General features: G+C 38.2%; 1 protein-coding gene, 1 non-coding gene and 1 pseudogene across 3 annotated transcripts in view; 2 read left to right on the plus strand and 1 right to left on the minus strand.

The window, feature by feature from the left end:
- SCP2 (sterol carrier protein 2) overlaps nt 1–22835 on the minus strand; it is a 132290-nt gene that overhangs the window by 74079 nt on the left and 35376 nt on the right. For both annotated transcript variants that reach the window (XM_047084181.1, XM_047084182.1), the window contains 4 exons: nt 13149–13212; nt 7539–7625; nt 6003–6153; nt 4234–4381 (listed from right to left, as the gene is read on the minus strand). In XM_047084181.1, coding sequence (XP_046940137.1) covers nt 4234–4381; nt 6003–6153; nt 7539–7625; nt 13149–13212 — 450 coding nt within the window. The remainder of the gene's footprint in view (nt 1–4233; nt 4382–6002; nt 6154–7538; nt 7626–13148; nt 13213–22835) is intronic.
- Nucleotides 17707–18982, plus strand: LOC124515361 (heterogeneous nuclear ribonucleoprotein A1-like; annotated as a pseudogene).
- LOC124516803 (small nucleolar RNA SNORA63) lies at nt 20155–20280 on the plus strand. Its single transcript, XR_006963192.1, has one exon. It is a non-coding gene; the product is annotated as a small nucleolar RNA SNORA63 (small nucleolar RNA).

Consider the following 22835-nt stretch of genomic DNA (forward strand, 5'->3'; position numbering starts at 1 on the left):
TTCTCCTTTTCAAATGTAAATATTTAAAGTTGCACATTTTCCTCTAAGCAGTATTTTAGCTACCTTCTACAAAATTTGATATATTTCATAATTATTCAGTTCAAAAAATTTTTTAAGTGTTTAAAATGATTAAGCATCTGACTCTTGAGTTCAGCTTAGGTCATGATCTCACAGTTTGTGGGATGGAGCCCCAAGTCAGGCTCTGTGTTGACAGCATGGAGCTGCTTGGGATTCTCTCTCTCTCTCTCTCTCTCTCTCTCTCTCTGCCCCTCCCCACTCATGGTTGCTTTCTCTCGTGCTTTCTCTCTTTAAATAAATAAACTTAAAAAAAAAAAGAATAATATGAGAATACTTCACACAAGTTCAGACAATAAATTTGACAACTTAAATGAAATGGGTAAATTTCTTTAAAAATACAACTTACAAAAATTGATAGACACTGGAAGACACAGAAAATCTGAAGAGCCCCATATCTATTAACAAATTTTTTATCAACAACTTTCCCAAAAAGAAAACTTAAAACTACTTGATTACATTGGTAAATTCTTTAGGTTACACAAACTTTGTCAGAAAATATAGAATGGTTACAGAAAATATAGAATGGTCAATTTGTTTTATGAGGCCAACATAACTCTAATGCCAAAACCAAGAAAAGAAGAAAACTAGACTTTCTCTGTCTGACTTATTTTACTTAGCATAATACCCTCTACATCTATCCATGTTGTCACAAATGGCAAGATCTCATTCTTTTTTATGGCCAAGTAATATTCCATTGTAAATATATATGTATATATACATACATATATATATGTATATATATGTGTGTGTATGTATATGTATATATATGTATACATGTATACATATGTACGTATATGTGTGTGTGTGTGTGTATACACACACACACACACACACACACACACACACACACACCATCTTTATCCAGTCATCTACTGATGGACACTTGGGTTGCTCCCATATTGTGGCTGTGGTAAATAATGCTGCAATAAATATAGGGGTGCATATATCTTTTCAAATTAGTGTTTTTGCTTTCTTTGGGTAAATACCTAGGCGTGGGTTACTGGATTGCATGATGTTTCTATTTTTTTTTATTTATTTTTTTGAGAGAGAGAGGGCACAAGTGAACAAGAAGCAGAGAGAGAGAGAGAGAGAGAGAATCCCAGGAGGGGCAGAGAGAGAGAAAGGGAAGAGAGAGAGAGAGAGAAGCAGGGCTCACTCAAAGCAGGGCTCCTGTTCACCCAAAGCATGGCTAGTGCTCACCCAATGCAGGGCTCAAGCTCACCCAATGTGGGACTCAAACTCATAAACTGTGAGATCATGGCCTGAGCTGAAGTCAGATGCTTAACAACTGAAGCACCCAGGTGCCCTCTATTTTTAATTTTCCGAGGAACTTCCATACTGTTCTCCACAGTGTTTATAACAATTTATATTCCCATCAACTGTGCATAAGTGTTCTCTTTTCTCTACATCCTTGCCAACACTTATTTCTTGTCTTTTTGATATTCGGTATTGTGACTGATGGGAAGTGGTATCTCATTGCGGCTTTGATTTGCATTTCTCTGACGACGAGTGATGTTCACAATCTTTTTCATGTGTCTGTTGGCCATCTGTATGTCTTCTCTGGAAAATGCCTATTCAGGTCCTCTACCCATTTTTTAATCAGATTATTTGGGTTTTTTCATGTTGACTTGTATAAATTCTTTATATATGTTGGACATTAACTCATCAGATATATCATTTGCAAATATCTTCTCCCATTCAGGAAGTTGCCTTTTTGTTTTGTTGATAGCTTCCTTTGCTGTGTAAAAGCTTTTTATTTTGGTGTAGTCCCAAAAGTTTATTGTGGCTTTTGTTTCCCTTGCCTGAGGAGACATATCCATTAAAATGTTGCTAAGGTTAATGTGTCCAAGAGATTACCACCTATGTTTTCTTTTAAAAGTTTTATGGTTTCAGGTCTGAACTTTAGGTCTTTAATCCATTTTGAGTTTATTTTTGTGTATGGTGTAAGAAAGTGGTCCAATTTGGCTGTCCAGTTTTCCTAGCACTATTTACTGAAGAGACTGTCTTTTCCCATTGTATATTCTTGCCTCCTTAGTTGTGGATTAATTGACCATACAAGAAGTGGGTTTATTTCTGGGCTCTCCTGTTCCAGTGATCTATGTGCCTATTTTTATGCCAGTGTCATGCTGTTTTGATTACTACAGTTTTGTAGTATATCTTTTTTTTTTTTTTTAATTTTTTTTTCAACGTTTATTTATTTTTGGGACAGAGAGAGACAGAGCATGAACGGGGGAGGGGCAGAGAGAGAGTGAGACACAGAATCAGAAACAGGCTCCAGGCTCTGAGCCATCAGCCCAGAGCCCGACGCGGGGCTCGAACTCACGGACCGCGAGATCGTGACCTGGCTGAAGTCGGAAGCTTAACCGACTGCGCCACCCAGGCGCCCCTGTAGTATATCTTGAAATCAGAGATTGGGATACCTCCAGCTATTGTTCTTCTTTCTCAAGATTGCTTTGGCTATTTGAGGTCCTTTATCGTTCTATACAAATTTTAGAATGATCTGTTCTAGGTACACCTTGGTGGCTCAGTTGGTTGAGCGTCTGACTCCAGCTCAGGTCATGATCTCGAGGTTCGTGAGTTCAGGCCCCACATTGGGCTTGACACTGTCAGCAAGAAGCCTGCTTTGGACCCTCTGTCCCTCTTTCTCTGTCCCTTCCCACCTTGTGCTCTCTCTCTCTCTCTCAAAAATAAAAATAAACATTAAAAAAATGAAGTATCTGTTCTAGTTCTATGAAAGATACTATTGGTATCTTAATAGGGATTACATTGAATCTATACATTCCTCTGGGAATATTCTTATGGATATTTTCACAATATTCATTCTTCCAATCCATAAGCATGGTATATCTCTTTGTGTCATCTTCAGTTTCTTTCCTCTATGTCTTATAATTTTCAGAGTATAAAACACTTTCACCTCCTTGGTTAAATTTATTCCTAGGTGTTTTATTCTTTTTGGTATAATTGTAAATGGAATTGTTTCCCTAATTTCTCTTCCTGCTACTTCATTATTAGTGTATAGAAATGCAAGAGATCTCTGTATGCTCATTTTGTATCATGCAACTTTCTTGAGTTTACTTATTAGTTCTAATCGTTTTTTTAGTGGACTCTTTAGAGTCTTCTATATATAGCATCATGTCATTTGCAAATAGTGACAGTTTTACTTCTTCCTTACCAATCTGGATGCCATTTATTTCTTTTTTTATCTGAATGCTGCAGGACATCACATACTCTTTTGAGTGGCTAAAACATTTAAAACTGACCATATCAATATTGGTGAGGATGTGAAGCAACTCAAACTCTCATACACTGCTTATGGTAATGAAAAATAATACAACCTTTTTATAAAAGAAAAGAAAAAAAATCCTCCAGATCTCACCAACTAGTTTTCACATTTTCCTTTCTGCAAGTCTTTATTCAAACACAATATGGGGGAACGTGGGTGGCTTAGTCAGTTAAGCATCCAACTCTTGATCTCGGCTCAAGTCAGGATCTCAGGGTTCGTGGGATCAAGCCCTGCACTGGTCTCCACATTAGCATAGAGCCTGCTTGCGATTCTCTCTCTCCCTCCCTCTCTGCCCCTTCCCAGCTCTCATGCATGGGCACGCTCTCTCTCAAAATAAATAAATAAACTTAAAAAAAAAAGAACCAAGGGGCACCTGGGTGGGTCAGTCAGTTGAGGTGCCCAACTCTTGATTTCAGCTGAGGTTATGATCCCAGGGTCATGGGCTCCAGCCCCATGTCCAGCTCTATACTGACCACGTTGCCTGCTTAAGATACTCTCTCTCTCTCCCTCTACCCCTCTCCCCCGCCTCATGCTCCCTGTCTGGGAAAAAAAAAATACGATATGAAATATTTGGAAGTACATATGTAATTTTTATCCTTTTTTTTTTTTTTTTTTTACTTAACAATTCATTCTAAGTTCCTCTGATACACATAATACAAATTATTTGTATAACCTATTACCTCAGTGGTGGTATTATCCAAGACTACATGCTCTAAAAAGTCCAGTATTGGGATAGCTTACATTTACTTTGCACAGTATGGCAGAGTCAACATGAAAGGAAAGGCAATTAGTGAATTCCTTTTTTTAATGGCAAAACTGAAATGTCCTCAGTGACTTTACTAAGTTAATCTGCATCTCACCAAAGATATTACCTTCTGGACAGAGTCCCAGTGCTTCATAAGTAAGGAGTTCATTGACAGAAAAGCAATCATGAAGTTCTATGACATCAATATCACTTGGTCTCAGGCCAGATTTCTCATAGCACTTTCTAGCAGCTTCTTTGCTCATATCAAAGCCAACCTAAAACCAAAACCACATATAAGTAAGTTAAGGGCATCAAAATTGGGACTTTTATATACGATTTCTGAGAGATTAACATGTATAACCTTTACAGTTGAAAACTGACTATGCAAATTAAAATCTCAGTTGAGATTAATAATCAAATCTTAGAATGATTCTCTATTACATGGAAAGTCTAAATAAAAGAATATTCAGGATGGAGAATGTACATATTAAATTGTATACTATAAAAAACAGAATTTTAGGGGCACCTGGGTGGCTCAGTCGGTTAAGCATCCAACTCTTGATCTTGGCTCAGGACATGATCTCATGGTTTGTGAGTTCGAGCCCCACATCAGGGCTCCTCACCAAGAGCATGGAGCCTGTTTGGGATTCGGTCTGTCCCTCTCTGCCCCTCCCCTGCTCTCTCTCACTCTCTCTCTCAAAATAAATAAATAAACTTAAAAAAATATAAGAAAAAAAACAGAATTAAAAAAAAATGTTTATTTATGTTTGAGAGAAAGAGAAACAGAGTGCAAGCAGGGGAGGGGCAGAGAGAAAGGGAGACACAGAATCCAAAGCAGGCTCCAGGCTCTAAGCTGTCAGCACAGAGCCCGACGCAGGGCTCAAACTCATGAACTGTGAGATCATGACCTGAGCCAAAGTTGGATGCTGTGCCACCCAGGTGCCCGGAAAAAAACAAAACAAAACAAAACAAAAACCAGAATTTTAAATAAATATATAAAAAGGACTTAAAATTCCTTAGGCCATATCTTGCACAGTTACAAAAACTCAGTCAAACCACAACTTGTTGTTGTGGTAAATAGTTTGAAGAGATTGAGCAATAGATAATTATGATTCAGATACACTAAAAATATAAGGAATTTCTATGTGACAACAAACAATCTTCTTTTAAAAAATCATATAGGATAACATTTTTCCAAACCCATGCTCTTAACCCCCCTTTGGTCTCAGACAATAACAAGCAAACTCTCCAAGGCATAAAATTGTGGTGTAAATGTATTACACAAAAAATCTGAGAAGTTCCACCTCAACCACATCCCAGCTTTGTGATCTTGGGCAAGTTATAGAGACATTTTCAAATTCAAAGCATTGTTGTAAAATCATTTTGTAAACTCTAATTACCTTACCATTGTTATACATTTGTGTATACGTGCACGGGTACATTTTTAAATATGTATGTGTATATCTTCAAATATTCAACTAACTCTAGGTCTGAATTGTCATTTTTTAACTTCTTCCACATTTACTCAATCTTTAATCAAGATTTTTAAAGTGCTAAGGTCAAGAAAGTTTCCTGAAAATATCCTTGTTTTTCCCTTAACTCTGTAAGAAAGGAGTTCTGGGCATATCCAGTCAACTCAAAAAAAAAAAAAAAAAACCCACCAAAATAGTACGTCTAGTTAATTAAAAGTGCACTTATGGCTCTATCACAAGAAGCATATGTTCTCATCAGTTATTTTCCCTTAACAGATTCTTAAGGATGGATTATAATATTAAATATTCTGGACTGAATTTTCTCAAGTAAATAACTTCCAGAGCTAATGACAACATGAGGTCACCTTGAAATTTTAAAACAGAAAGCCCTCAATTGATAAATAAAATAGAATCTCAGACATACCATTTTAATAATGCTGTTTTCTTCAAATGAGCTTGGCAAATCAGTTACCATCTCTTGTGCCACAATTTCCACAGCTTTGGATTCTAGGCCATATTTCTGTACAAATGCTTCACTAGCCAAAACTGCCGCTGCAGCACCATCTGAAGTGGGACTAAGAGGAGGTAAAAATAATCATTTACACCCAGTGCACCTCTATCTTAGGATTTCAGACCAAGAGTTCTTTCTATGTGGAAAGAAAAGCTGATTATGCTTGCTGGTCATTCCACTGTCTTCTTTGTGAAATCTATAGTTAAAAATTATACATGCTTCCCACCTGAGAACTGAATCTCTATCAAGAACTTAAACACTATCAGCCACTGCTTGGTCTATAAGGGTCTCTCCCAAAACATTCTTAATGCAAAGAATCCTGAATTTACCTTTGCAGATGCATAAGGCATCTCCTGGTGACTTCTGAGGAGTCAACAAGGTTTTTCCTATTCTAGTACAATAAAAATCTACTATGGGCCTAACTAGCTCTAACATTGTTATCTCCAAATAATCAGTCTTGGAATCCTTTTGAAACTTGGAAAGGACAGAATAGGAAATACCAGAAAGTCCAAACCAGAAGGTGGGGCTTAGTTAAGAGATCTCCTCAAAATAGATTTTTTCCTTATAGCAAAGCTGTGAAGGAAAATGGCAAACACAAGAAGACTTCTCTGAGTTCAGCTGGACTTTATAAATGGGCAGACCTTCATATTGCAACAGATAAAAGCTGACCCCATTTATTCAATTGCATCCTACCAGGGTCTTCCAGGTGGTAAGCAGGAGCTATACAGTACCAATTCAACCTTCTGGGAAACAGATATTGTCAAGCAATTTTCAAGATGCAACTATTATTATTAGAGCTATTTTTTTCTTGTTTTCATTTTTCCTATTTTATGTTTACTCTTAGCTACTATAACTGAGTAACATTTCCTAAGATAGAAGCATACAGTAGAGAAAACAAAATGCTCAAGGGAGAAACTCTGGACTCTACTGGCCTCCTAAGCCACATTTAAATGAATAAAATACAATTTTTAAAAAGTAGGTAGAACTCAAGAATGAAGGAAATGAAGTACATAATTTTCCAAGAGAAAAGACAGTCTGTCTCCAGATAGGAATAGGAAGTAAAGGGGCCCCTGGGTGGCTCAGTCAGTTAAGCATCTGACTCTTGATTTCAGCTCAAGTCATGATCTCATGATCGTGGGACTGAGCCTCACTTCAAGCCCCACTTCAGGCTCTATGCTGAGCTCAGGCTCAGTGCTGAACATGGAACCTGCTTAAGATTCTCTCTTTCTCTCTCCCTCTGCTCCTACACGTGCACACTCTCGCTCGCTCTCTCTCTCTCTCTCTCTCTCTCTCTCTCGCTCTCAAAAAAAAAAAAAAAAAGGAATAGGAAGTAAGGGCGCGCCAGAGTGAGGACTTCATTAGTAGGAGCTCTATACAAGCAGATACAGTTACAGATATACCCAGACGGAGCAGTTACTTCTATTAAATATTAAAATATGGTTTTCTTACCAACACTGTAAGATAGTCAAATAATCAAAAACTTCTCGAGATTTCATCACTTCGTCTAAACTGTATTCCTTCTGGAACTGGGAATTCCTAAATACAAAATAAGTAGTTACAGAATACGAAGTAGCAGTTATAATTTTTGTTGAAAATGTTCTGATCCAGAAGTCAGAGAATAATATGTAAATATTATTTTTACAAACAAAAGATAGGCTTTTATGAAGAGTTTCAACCTTTTTTTTTCAATAAATATTAACTTTTTATTATGGTTATTATGAGTAATATAAGAAGTGCTATGCTAAAACTGGTAATACTATAGGCATCTTCATTTAATATATATATATATTTTTTCATTTAATATATTTTGACTGTTCTATTAATATAAGATTCTCTTTTATTTTTTAATTTTTATTTATTTTTAACTTAAATCCAAGTTAGTTAACATATAGTGTAATAATACATTCAGGAATATAATTTAATGATTCATCATTTACATGTAACACCCAGTGCTCATCCCAACAAGTGTCCTCCTTAATGCCCCTCACCCCTTTAGCCCTTCCCCCGACCCAACCCCTGCCAGCAACCCTCAGTTTGTTCTCTGTATTTAAGAGTCTCTTATGGCTTGTCTCCCTTCTCTGTTTTTATAACATTTTTGCTTCCCTTCCCTTATGTTCATCTGTTTTGTATCTTAAATTCCACACATGAGTGAAATCATAGGATATTTGTCTTTCTCTGATTGACTTATTTCGCTTAGCATAATACACTCTAGTTCCATCCACATTGTTACAAATAGCAAGATTTCATTCTTTTTGATCGCCAAATCCATTGTATATATATACCACATCTTCTTTATCCATTCATCCATTGATGGACATTTGGGCTCTTTCCATTCTTTGGCTATTGTTGATAGTGCTGCTATACACATTGGGGTGCATGTGCCCCTTTGGACCAGCACTCGTCTTTCCTTCGGATAAATACTTAGTAGTGCAATTGCTGGGTCATAGGGTAGTTCTATTTTTAATTTTTTGAGGAACCTTCATACTGCATTCCAGAGTGGCCGCACCAGTTTGCTTTCCCACCAGCAGTGCAAAAGAGATCCTCTTTCTCTGCATCTTCGTCAACATCTGTTGTTGCCTGAGTTGTTAATTTTTGTCATTCTGACAGGTGTGAGGTGGTATCTCATTGTGGTTTTGATTTGTATTTCCCTGATGATGAGTGATGTTGAGCATGTTTGCATGTGTCTCTTAGCCATCTGGATGTCTTCTTTGGGAAAGTGTCTATTCATGTCTTTTGCCCATTCCTTTTCTGGATTATTTGTTTTTTTGGTGTGGAGTTTGGTAAGTTCTTTATAGATTTTGGATACTAACCCTTTATCTGATATGTCATTTGCAAATATCTTTTCCCATTCTGTTGGTTGCCTTTGAGTTTTGTTGATTGTTTCCTTCGCTGTGCAGAAGCTTTTTATCCTGATGAGGTCCCAATAGTTCATTTTTGCTTCTGTTTCTCTTGCCTCTGGAGACATGTCAAGTAAGAAGTTGCTGTGGCTGAGGTCAAAGAGGTTGTTGCCTATTTTCCCCTCTAGGATTTTGATGACTTCCTGTCTTACGTTTAGGTCTTTCATCCATTTTGTGTTTATTTTTGTGTATGGTATAAGAAAGTGGTCCAGGTTCATTCTGCATGTCGCTGTCCACTTTTCCCAACACCATTTGCTGAAGATACTGTCTTTTTTCCATTGGGTATTCTTTCCTGCTTTGTCAAAGATAGTTGGCCATATGTTTGTGGGTCCATTTCTGGGTTCTCTATTCTGTTCCATTGATCTATGTGTCTGTTCTTGTGCCAGTACCATACTGTGTTGATGACTACAGCTTTGTAATACAGCTTGAAGTTTCAACCTTTAATAAGTAAGTTGTTTGAACTGAATTTTTTAAAAATATGAACTCCAACATACAATATGTTGTAAAATAAAAATGTGTTTAATCTTCATCCTGGCTTCTTAGCATGGAGCTTCTAAAACCTGTGCAATTTCCTGAGTGACAGGAGTGTCTTTGTTATGCTAATATGGTGACTTATAGTGGGCCCCCTGTTAACTGTATGGGGGGCGGGGGCTGGTCACCAGAAACACCAACTGTGTGAATATAGGGGTTAGGACTTTTGAGCCAGTTTGACCCCTAAGGAGAAGGGAGGGGCAGGAGACTGAGTTCAATCTTGTGTCAATGATTTAATCAAGTACGTCTGCATAAAGCCCCAGCAAACACTCTGGACACTGAAGCTTGCTGAAGCTTCCTGGTTGGTGAGTACCTTCATATGCCAGGAGGGTAATGTGTCCTGACTCCATGGGGAGAAGGTACAGAAGCTCTGCTTTAGGAACCCTCTCAGACTTTGCCTTATGTGCCTCTTTGTTTGGCTGTTCCTGAGCTATATACTTTATAATAATACTGTAATCATAAGTATAGCACTTTCCTGAATTCTGTGAGGAACTCTAGTGAATTATCAAACCTGAGAGGTCATGGAAACCCCTGTATTTATAGTCAGTTGGTCAGAAGTACAGGTGGCCTGGAGACCCTACTTGTGGCTGGCATCTTAAGTGAGGGGAGTCTTGCGGAGGACTAAGTTCTTAATTCCTGGGGTCTGCATCAACTTGGGTGGTTAGTGCCAGAATTGAATTGCAGTATACCCAGTTGGTGCCAGATCAGTTGGGGGTTAAAATGTAATACCACCACCACCACCACCACCACCACCACCACCACCACCTAGAGAATTATTAAATACTAGTTCCTTAAGAGCAAAACAAAATTACTTGCAATTCAGCCTTTTGTGGGGATGATATTATACAATTACTTTTAATGAAGGCTAATGGAGTTCTTAAATAAATGTAGAAAACCTGTAATAAATTACCTGCATACTTCAAAACACATTTCCTTTCTGTGAAGAAGAAACTTAACCACTGCAAAGAAGAAACTTATTTTTATCCCCTTTGGCTCCTCTAACAATAAAATGAGATGATTTCAGAAACTGCTCTGGCAAAAATAGCAGAAGCAGTAGACACCACAAAGGAGAGTCTATAAGCAAACTTCAACTGGTATGGAAATGAACAGCAATTCAAATGTTTAGAAATAAAGGCCATGTAACTTAGATCTGCATACTAGTATCTGTACCTTTTCTTCTAAAGTTAACTTTGATCATCACCAACTTCCATAAAACACCTAATTTGTGCCAGATCCTGTGGTAGGCATGTGGGACATGGGCATAGTCCTTACCCTCAAGGAACTCAGTATGAATCTGTGGCAAATAAATACAATATGATAAATACCATGACAGAAATGTTATACAGAGTGCCATGAGAGCACACAGGATGAGCATCAGACCCAGATACCAGAGGGAGCTTTCCCTCTGGGGTTAGCAAATAAGAGGAAGGAGGAGACAGAGAATTACTGGCAAAAGAATCAGGATACACAAAGCCTCTTGAGTTAAAGTGGCTCACTGAAGCTAGGGCATAAAGTTTGGGAGGAAATGTAGTCACAAGGTGACAAAGATGGAGCAAGAGAAATAAACAAAGATCAGACCATGAAAGGCCAGTATATGGTATTTACATTTTACACTAAAAACATTGAGGAACTACTAAAGGATATTAAGCTGGAGTGTAACAATCAGACTTGTATTTAAACAAGAAGGCTATGGTACACAAAAGGGATGGTGAGGGGCATTATCAAAAGCAACTAAACTAAGAGATGAGAGCAATAATTAAGGCAAGAAATGCTAAGGGCCTAGAGTAGGGAATTGGAAGTTAAAGACAGAAAGAAGGGATGAGTTCAAGAGACAGTAAGGACGCAGCATTCTGTTCATCCTCAACTCATCTGCAATTCATATGGGACAGTGAGGAAGAAAGCAGAGTTAAGAATGACTTCTAGTTTTCTATTATTAGGTATATATTGATGTCACTCATGAAGAATACTAAAGTAAAAATAGGGTTGAGAAAAAATGATCCATTCTGTACGGCCATGTTGACTCTGAGGCACTTATGAAGCATCTAAGTAGAGACAACTAGGAGTAAGTTATAGACACAGGTCTGAGGGCTCAAGTGGCATGAACTATCCCTAATTCGACACTACTTATCACAGATTCTCACTGCCTTTAAGTATTCTTATAATTTGTGAGGAAACACTTGAGAAGAGTTTTATAATTCAACCTTCTTAGAAATATGTAACCGGGTATCTATAACAACTAGTGAGCAAACACAGGATTCTCTTTCTTTCCTAGCCAAGGAAAACCTAGTGCAAGAAGTTGGCATCTGAAATTTCTGAGCAAAACCTAGAAGGCTATTCTTGGCTGTTTCAAAGAGTTTTACATGATGAAACGGACATCCAGAAATAACATTTGACTATTCAACATAATTGAGAATTTACAATATGAAATGGAAGGCCACTGGGGACAAGGAACTTATCTATCTTGTTCACTGCTGTATCACTAGCAGCTAAAGGTGTGTTGCATACAGTAGGCCGCTGAATACATATTTGTTGAGTGAATGAATTCCCTTTAGAAGAATGCTATAATGAGTGGATAATTGATGCCTGGTTAGGCAGGGTGTTAAGTAAGAGAAAGACTTTGATTCTCTAGAGAAAGTTAAGAGCTACTCCTTGAAGCCTCAAAGCCAAGAAACTGCAGTGTTGTCAATCCCTCAATGTATTGGTATAGTTCCTTACTACTTAGGAAATAAAAAGGATATTTGCATGGTTCTCCAAGTTCTAAGGACAAAGAATTTGCTCTAGATCATCTTCATGGGCTTAAGACTACTTATTCAAACTCTACTATACAGGTGCTTGCTTCGGCAGCACATATACCAACTCTACTATTCAGTAGCAGCAAAGTTTTATTGAACATATACTATGTTCCAATACCCTGCTAGATGCTGACGATACAAGATAAGACAGAATCTCTGCTCAAGGACCATCATGATCAAAGAAAGACTTATAAATAACTAAGTGGGATAGGGTGATGTGTTATAATAGAGGTATACAGACAGTGCAATGAAACTCATGAGAAAAAAAAAATTATGCCCAGGAAGATTTAAGAAGGTGTTTAGAGAAGGAATGACATTTGGGTTGGGGCTTGATGGGTAAATAGACATTCACCAAACAAAAGAAAGACAAAAGGATATTCCAGGGAGAGTTAACAGCCTAAGTAAAAACACAGAAGTGAGTACTGTATACTACACTTGGGAAAAAACAAGTGATCTGGTGAAGCTAGAGACTGTAAATAACCAGAAAGTAGTAGGAAATAAGACTGGCAAGGTAGAGTGGGCCAAATTATAACAAGCTTATTATCTCATATGAAGGAGTTTCTATTATATCATATAAGCAAGGAAAATTCACTAAAACTTTATCAGCAATCATCCACATTCTTTCTTAAGCTTAAATAAATGACATTCTAAATATAAACAAACCCAAAGCTAAAACTGTAGTTAAAAGTTTACCTGGGTATAGGCCTTTTATAAGAAAAATAATAAAACATTCTAGTTAATATCTTTGAGGTCTTCCCCTTACTTTTTAAGTATAAAGTTGTATATTACATAGCAGGATAACTCAGATTTTTACAATTTCATATTTCTGAAATACTTACGGGTTATTAACTGAATGTTTATGATTTTTCCATCCAATTTTTGCAAAATGTTCAACCTTTGTTCCTGTAGAGAAAACAAGTAAGTGCTTTCATATTGTTTATTAAATGTTGCAATGGTACGCAGTGTCCTGCAAAATATTTCTGCATTTTCCCTTGCACAGATTGTCAATATTGATCATGTCAACAACTGATCCCTCACATAAATATTTAATTAAACTTGTGTATATTTAATGAGTTGAATCCACTAATAAGCACATGAATATGAATATGAAAAGCACTGAATATGAAAATAGTTCAAACTGGTTAATTCTATCTAGTATAAGTAAGAGTCCAGTTTCAAAAACCAGAATATATAGCCTGGGATTCACAGTGGATATAGGGCAGGAAAGCACTGCCAGCAATTTTTTAAGGAGTTTGCCAAAGTATCCCAATGCCCCTGGGCTAAGTGAATTTTACAACCCACACCCTCCAGGACCTGGTCCTTCTCCTTCCTTATGAAAAGGCAGAAGAGTCTTTAGAAAAGTTATAACCTAGGGGTACCTGGGTGGCTCAGTTGGTTAAGCATATGACTCTTGGTTTTGATCTCATAGTTTGTGAGCTTGAGCCCCACATCAGGCTCTGTGCTGACAGTTCGGAGCCTGCTTGGGATTCTCTGTCTCCCTCTCTCTGTTCCTTCCCCGCTCATGCTGTCTCTCACTCAAAAATAAATAAATAAATATTTTTTAAAGTTTAAAAAAAAGAAAAGAAAAGTTATAGCCTAACAAGAAATATGTATGTTTTTTTTTTTTTGTTTTGTTTTTTTAATTTTTTTTTTTCAACGTTTATTTATTTTTGGGACAGAGAGAGACAGAGCATGAACGGGGGAGGGGCAGAGAGAGAGGCAGACACAGAATCGGAAACAGGCTCCAGGCTCCGAGCCATCAGCCCAGAGCCCGACGCAGGGCTCGAACTCACGGACCGCGAGATCGTGACCTGGCTGAAGTCGGACGCTTAACCGACTGCGCCACCCAGGCGCCCCAATATGTATGTTTTTAAATTCTTTAACAGAAAGTTTAAAGATTAGTGTCAGAAAAACAAAAGCATGTATTAAGGAAGTTAAATACGCAAAAAGTTTTTACTACTTTAAAAAAGACAAAGCAGCATAAGATAGGTTTTGAATCCTGCTTGAGAGGCAGAAAGGCCAAGGAAGGAAAAGGAACACTGATAGCAGCTGATAATGTTATGTTAATAGATGATGGCACAGGAAAATGAAGAGCCCCCATTTCTGTTTCATCTCTATCATCTCTGTCAGGAGGATGATCTTCAGAGCAGAAATGACATACATATAATTGAGCAAATCTTGTCTCAATTCTAATAAAAAAGGAAGAAGGCAGAATCCACACTAGTGATCTCATACAAAGAAGAGTGATAATCAGGTGGCAGCCAATATGGGTTCAGTAGGAACAAGCCATAGAAGATTAATACCTGTTTTCATTGGTTTGACTGGTAGATCAAATGAAACATAGTATCTGATTATCAGCAAGACAATTAAATTTTTTAGGACATCTTTTGGGACAAGGTAAGGAAATACTATACTGTGGGTTTTGGTTTTTGTTTGGGGGGAGCACAATGATGTTACTTTAAAAAATGAGGATTCTGTCAAATACGTTTAGATAATACTAGGTTAAACAAAGTGAAACAGGTTTCTTTATGGCAAGACATTCAGAGCCTTTACTATTATTATATGTGTATCATGACTGTCCAAAAGGGGGTTAAAGAATCTGAAGCATCTCCCAACTTATCTGACCCATGAAATAGAGAATCTTATCAGGTTACTGTCCCACAGAACACATATTGGGAAACCACCAACATTGACTAATATAGGTTAACCTGCAGAAAAGTCTCTAGTGCTAACCTATAACCTCAGCCATGCTCTGGCTAATATGTCTACCAAAAATTGGATTAGAAAATTAAAGGCATGTTCACCAAACCTGAATGTGGGAAGGACTGCTATAATATTGAATCCAAATAGATTCAACAAAGCTTATTAATGGGATGGATCAGAATACATTCAAATTAAATGACCAATTCTATTCCTGGATCCCCAAAACAATCTGGGAAAAGGAGCAGCAACTATGAGAAATGCTCTGAGGTTCTGTTTGACTACAAGTTCAATATGATTTAATAGTGTGACGCAACTACCATAAATGCTTACATGTGATCCCAGTATCCGCAATTAGACTTGATGAATTATGAAACAAGTCAAATGAGAACAGTTACACAGTTAAGTGAGAAACAGTTAAAAGAAAGTTAAGCACAAGGTCTGGCAGGTTTCAGATATTTGAAGAGCTATAGAAAGAGGCTCACCTCCTGTGAGCCTCAGAAGACAGAAACAAGACCATGGATGGACTATAGGGACAGAGATTTGAGTTCAACATGGAAAAGACCGCTGTAACAACTGGAATCACCCAAAAAATGGAAGGAGTGACCATTGGTGGGACTAGAGTGATGAAAATGTTCGGTGGGACTGGAGTGATGAAAATGTTCTGAAACTAGAAAGTGGTAATAGTTGCAAAACTCTGAATATATTAAAAATCACTGAATTGTATACTTTAAACAGGTGAATTTTATGGTATGTGAATTATATCTCAATAAAGCTGTCATTAAAAAAAGAAAATGAATTAAATTCCCAACTCAAAAACTAGAAAAACAACAACCAAAGTAAACCAAAAGAAAGCACAAAGAAGATAAAAGCAGAAATTAATTGCAGAAAAAATAAAAAGAGTAGACATAATCAATCAAGATCCTGTTATTTTGAAAAATTTAACAAAATAAGGGCACCTGGGTGGCTCAGTAAGTTGAACGTCTGACTCTTGATTTCAGCGCAGGTCATGATTCCAGGGTTGCAGGATGGAGCCCCATATTCGGCGCCATGAGCATAGAGCCTGCTAAGAATCTCTCTCTCTCTCCCTATGCCCCTCTCCCCTGCTCATATGCAGGCTCTCTCCATCTCTCTCTCTCTCTCTCTCTCTCTCTCTCTCTCAAATTAAAAAAAATTTTAACAAAATAGACAAATACCTAATTTAATTTTAAAAAGGAGAAAGCAACGGGGTGCCTGGATGGCTCAGTTAGTTAAGCATCTGACTTCAGCTCAGGTCATGATCTCGCGGTTTGTGAGTTCGAGCCCCACATCGGGCTCTGTGCTGGTAGCTCAGAGCCCGGAGCCTGCTTCAGATTCTGTGTCTCTCTCTTTCTCTCTGCCCCTCCCCTGCTCACACTCTGTCTCTCAAAAATAAATAAACATTTAAAAAAAAAAAAGGACAAAGCATGAATATACAAACATAAAAAATAACAAGAGGGAAATATCATTGAAATCGAAAAAATTGTAAAATTGCAAAAGACTACTTTTCAGACTTCAATACAAAGATTTGGAAATCTAAATGAAATGAATAATTTCCTAGAGATACATAAACTACCCAAAATAACCTCAGTGAAGATAGAATATTTAAACATAAGGAAACCAAGCAACTACCAAAAAGGAAAAAAAAACAAAAAACAACAACAACAAAAAAAACAGGCCAAGATGAGTTCACAGGGAATTCTATCAAACCTACAAAGATTAGGTAATCTCCATGCTCCATAAAGTGTATCAAAGCATTAAAAGTAAGGAGAGGCTTCCTATTTCTTTTTATAAAGCAAGTATGAAATTAACATAAAATCACTTACAAATGTTGATTTGAAAGTACTATATAAAATAAAATAGTTGGGGCGCCTGGGTGGCGCAGTCGGTTAAGCGTCCGACTTCAACCAGGTCACGATCTCGCGGTCCGTGAGTTCGAGCCCCGCGTCAGGCTCTGGGCTGATGGCTCAGAGCCTGGAGCCTGTTTCCGATTCTGTGTCTCCCTCTCTCTCTGCCCCTCCCCCGTTCATGCTCTGTCTCTCTCTGTCCCAAAAATAAATAAACGTTGAAAAAAAAAATTAAAAAAAAAAAAAAAAAAGAAGGGCAAGTCTCCTCTGCAGGGTCAGCTATAAAAAAAATAAATAAATAAAAAATAAAATAAAATAAAATAGTGACAGAATCTAACCCCACATTAAAAAAAAGTCAATACCTCACAACCAACTGGCATTCATTCGAGATATGCAAAGTTGGTTCAATACCACGAATCCAGTAATAAAATATTCTAATAATAGACCTAAGTGCAATTAACAGAGGCTTAACAAAATTCAATACCCATTCCTGAAAGAAAAAAAAAAACTCAAGAAAACAACTGATGGATGCTTTCTGAACACAACAAAATTATATATTATATATTATACTATATATATATAATTATAAAAAATTTTATATTACATATCTTTTATATATATAAAAGATCCTGAGGCCATCAGCCAGCATCTTACTTAATGGGATAATAACATCTGCCGTAATGGATTGTTGTGAGAATTGAATAATAATATAAGTATGGAAAGTCATTCATTCATTCATTCATTTACTCATTCAACAAGTATTTATTGAGTCCTTTCTGCCCACGGACGCTGCTGAGTAAGCATCATTAAAGTCTCCCCTCACACTGCCATCATGTCTAAGTCAGAGTCTCCCAAAGAGCCTGAACAGCTGCGGAAGCTTTTCATCGGAGGTCTGAGCTTTGAAATAACCAATGAGAGTCTGAGGAGCCATTTTGAGCAATGTGGAACGCTTACAGACTGTGTGGTAACGAGAGATCCAAACACCAAGTGCTCCAGAGGCTTTGGGTTTGTCACCTATGCCACTGTGGAAAAGGTGGATGCAGCCATGAATGCAAGGCCACACAAAGTGAATGGAAGAGTTGTAGAACCAAAGAGGGCTGTGTCGAGAGACAATTCTCAAAGACCTGGTGCCCACTTAACTGTGGAAAAGATTTTTGTCGATGGCATTAAAGAAAATACTGAAGAACATCATCTAAGAGATTGAATAGTATGGGAAAATTGGAGGGATTGAAATCATGACTGACCGAGGCAGTGGCAAAAGGAGAGGCTTTTCTTTTGTAACATTTGACTATCATGACTCTGTAGACAAGACTGTCATTCAGGGGCGCTTGGGTGGCTCAGTCGGTCAGGCGTCCGACTTTGGCTCAGGTCATGATCTCGCGGTCCGTGAGTTCCAGTCCCGCGTCAGGCTCTGTGCTGACAGCTCAGAGCCTGAAGCCTGTTTCAGATTCTGTGTCTCCTTCTCTCTGTGACCCTCCCCCGTTCATGCTCTGTCTCTCTCTGTCTCAAAAATAAATAAACGTTAAAAATTAAAAAAAAAAAAAAAAAGAGAGACTGTCATTCAAAAATACCATACTGTGAAAGGGCACAACTGTAAAGTAAGGAAAGCTTTATCTAAGCAAGAGATGGCTAGTGCTTCCTCCAGCCAAAGAGGTCGAAGTGGTTCTGGAAACATCAGTGGTGGTCATAGAGGTGATTTTGATGGGAATGACAAATTTGGCTGTGGAGGAAACTTCAGTGGGTGAGGTGGCTTCGGTGGCAGTCAAGGTGGTAGTAGATATGGTGTCAGTGGATATGGCTATAATAGATTTGATAACGATGGAAGCAACTCTGGAGGTGGTGGAAGCTATAATAATTTTGGCAATTACAACAAGCAATCTTCAAATTTTGGACCCATGAAAGGAGGAAATTTTGGAGCCAGAAGCTCTGGCCCATATGGTGGTGGAGGCCACTTTGCCAAACCACAAAACCAAGGTGGCTATGGTGGTTCCAGCAGCAGCAGTAGCTATGGCAGTGGCAGAAGGTTTTAATTACTGCAAGGAAACAAAGCTTAGCAGGAGAGGAAAGCCAGAGAAGTGACAGGGAACCTACAGGTTACAACAGATTTGTGAACTCAGCCACGCATAGTGGTGGCAGGACTTAGCTGCTACAAAGAAGACATGTTTTAGACAATACTCATGTGTATGGTCAAAAAACTCGAGGACTGTATTTGTGACCTGTACAACAGGTTATTTTAGTTTCCGTTCTGTGGAAAGTGTAAAGCATTCCAACAAAGGGTTTTTTTAATCATGACACTGAATAAACATGTCCTTTAAAAGAAAAAGCACACAAATATTTATTATTTACATATGGTAGGGACTGTAGAAGAGAAAGGGGAAAAAAACAACAACGTTCTTCTATCTAGATTACATGCCAAGCACTGTGCTAGGCTGGATATATTGAAAGTAAACAAAACAGACATGGATCCTGCTTTCATGGAGTTTACAAAATAATGAGGAAGACAAAAATTAAACAAGTAAAACTACACACACACACACACACACACACGTTTATATATATATGAATATAAATAGTGCTAAATGCTATGAAGGAAAGCAATTGGGGGCTATCTATGAATGAGAATAATAGGAGGGACCTGCTTCAATTTGAATGGCCAAGGACAGTCTTTCTTTGGAGAATAATTAATTATAGAATACCTGCTTTGTGCCAGGCACTGTTCTAGGTAACAAGAAATGAACAGGGAATAAAACAAAAGTGAGTGGCCTTATGGAACTTAGATGCTAGTTGGAGGAGACAATCAGTAAGAAAAAATATATATGCCAGGTTTTATAAGTGTTATATAAAATAATTCAAGAGGAGACACAGAGGATAGGGAGTTCCAGGAAAGAGGGTGATCAAAGAAGCAGATGACAACTTTTAAGCAAAGACCTGATGGAAATAAAGGAGCTAGCACCAATGATATCTTAGGGTAAAGCATTCCAGAAGTGGAAACAGCAAGGCCCTGCCTCAAGCAGGAATGTGTTCACTGTTTTCAAAAACAGAAAGGATAATGTGGCTGGAGTAGAGTGGTGAAAGAAAAAATGGTAACAGATGAGGTCAGAACACTAATGAGGGTGGGGGAGCAGATTGTGCAGAAGTTTGTAGGCCACAATAAGACGTCTAAGCTTCAATCTGAGTACGATGAGAACATATGGAGAGTTTGAGCAGAGGAGTGAACTCATCTGGCTTATATTTTAAACACATTGCACTGAAGCAGGGTTTAGACTGTTAAGTGCTGATATAGCTGATATAGGATATAGCTGTTAAGTGCCGTGTTGTCACTCCCCCTGCTCAAAATAAAGTTGTTTCTTAACTATACCTGTTTGCTATACTCCTGTGACAGCAAGGGACACTTGGTCTCATACACGTCAATAAAATTAAATACTGATTTGAATGGCGATTCTTGAATTAAAAAACAACAAACAAACAAACAAACAAACCACAAAAACAACAACAACAACACAACAACACTGCTCTGGCTATAAAGTAAAGAACTGACTGCAGAGATACACAAGAAGAGGCAAAAAACCAAAAACAAAACAGGACTCCTATAATCCAGATGAGAAATTAGGGTGACCTGCACTACAGTAGAAGTGGTAGAAAGGGTGAGAGATGTTTACTGAGAAATGAGTGAAAAGGTTTGACAATATACTCATACTGTCAAGTTCAAGCAGAATCAAGAACAGCCCCATGGTTTTTGGCCAAATGTCCTAGAAAGATGGAGTTACCATGTTTTGAAAGGGGAAATCTTCAGGAGGAACAGAGGAGAAGGGGGGAGTTCAGAGAAAGAATTAGGACTTCAGTTTTAGACCTATTAAAGTTGAAATGCCTATTATAGACATCCAAGTGGAGATACCTTGGTAAAGTGTTGGAGATATGAGACAGGATTTTTTTAAGACCTAATGGATGAGGACAGCCAATCTTGAAAGAATGGAGTAAATAGCACTGTAGCCAAAGGGAATATGAGACTCTGAGGCAGAAAACAGTTTGGTTTACTTAAGACAATGAAAGAAGGCCAGGACAATGGGAATGAAAACAACAAGAAATTATTTTTTAAAATACAGAGTCTCATTGTTTTACAATAACAAATAATGAATACATATTTTAGTACCTAAATGCTACAGACTGTGTCCCTGACAAAAATCATATGTTGAAGCCCTAAACCCCAATGTGATAGTATTTGGAAACAGGACTACTGGGAGGTAATTAGGGTAGTGAGGTCATGAGAGTGAGGTCCCCATGACAGATTAGTGCCCTTACAATACTCTTAAGGGGCACCTGGGTGGCTCAGTCGGTTGAGCGTCCAACTTCGGCTCAGGTCACGATCTCATGGTTTGTGAGTTTGAGCCCCGCGTCAGGCTCTGTGCTGACAGCTCAGAGCCTGAAGCCTGCTTCGGATTCTGTCTCTTTCTCTCTCTGCCCATCCCCACTTGTGCTCTGTCTCTCTGTCTCTCAAAAATAAATAAATGTTGGGGCGCCTGGGTGGCGCAGTCGGTTAAGCGTCCGACTTCAGCCAGGTCACGATCTCGCGGTCCGGGAGTTCGAGCCCCGCGTCGGGCTCTGGGCTGATGGCTCGGAGCCTGGAGCCTGTTTCCGATTCTGTGTCTCCCTCTCTCTCTGCCCCTCCCCCGTTCATGCTCTGTCTCTCTCTGTCCCAAAAATAAATAAACGTTGAAAAAAAAAATTTTTTTTTAAATAAATAAATAAATGTAAAAAAGAAAAAGAAAAAAGAAAAACAATACTCAAGAAGGAGAAGAGAAAGATGTTTCCTTCTCTCTCTGTCTCATTCTCTCTCTCTCTCATTCTCATTCTCTCTCTTTGCACCTGCACAAAAGAAGAGGTCAGGTGAGTACACATGGAAGGGCAGCCACCTACAAACCAAGACAAGAGGCCTCAGAATAAAATCTATCTTGTACCTTGATCTCAGACTTCCCAGCCTCCAGAACTGTGAGAAATTAATTTTTGTTGTTTGAGCCACCCAATCTACGGTATTTTGTTACGGCACCCAAGCAGACTAATATACTGGAACTGAGGTTACACTAAACAAAAATGTAAAATACATGAATGGCTTTGGAACAAGGAAGTGGGTTTTAAGGAAACTGCTAGTGAAAGCCTAAATAAAGTGCCTTAAAGAAACTATTAGTAGAAGCCTCCAGATCCTGTGAGGATGCTGTTGGTGAGGGTTTACAAAACGATAAAAACCTTACTGAGGAACAGAGGAAAGGAGATCCTTGCTGCAATGCTTGCTGACACTATAGTAACACTATTATCTGCAGTTATGTGAAAATCAGATAATAACCAAAATATTGAAGGTGCCACATGATTTCTTCTTGCTATTTGCAGTAAAAATCTATACTGCTATACTGAAGAAAGGGCTGTTAAACAAAAAGAATTCAGGACCTGATGACATTGAAAGTTCAAGCCTCTCAAAGTGGGAAAAGATGCTAAAATTAAGTAACAGTCTTTGAGCAAAGATCAAATCCAGGGCACTGCTTGTAAAAAATGGTACAAGGATGAAGCCCAAGGTATGACAAATCTTTTGCTATGATCTCAGAAATATCAAAAGTGACGCCTCAGAATATAGTTCAAACAGACAAAAAGCCCTCTAAAGAAAAAAAGGTTGTGCCTCACAAATCCTCTCAATCAAAGAATCAAGAAGCTTAAGAATGTTGTCCCTCAGCTGTTTCAGAAGGGACCCAAGGTAGAAGAAAACTTATCTTTATCTTTTTTTAAATGTTTATTTATTTTGAGAGAGAGAGTGTGTGTGTGTGCAGACAGGGGAGAGGGAGAGGGAAGGGGAGAGGGAGAAGGAGAGAGAGAATCTCAAGCAGGATCACAGAGTCTGAAGGACTTGATTCCACAACCCTAGGATCAAGACCTGAGCCAAAATCAAGAGTCAGACATTCAACCAACTGAATTTGA

Source organism: Lynx rufus, unplaced genomic scaffold (assembly GCF_022079265.1).
Source record: "Lynx rufus isolate CCGP_SWC_20201006 ecotype Redwood Valley unplaced genomic scaffold, mLynRuf1.p SCAF_2, whole genome shotgun sequence".
In the NCBI taxonomy this organism is placed as follows: domain Eukaryota; kingdom Metazoa; phylum Chordata; class Mammalia; order Carnivora; family Felidae; genus Lynx; species Lynx rufus.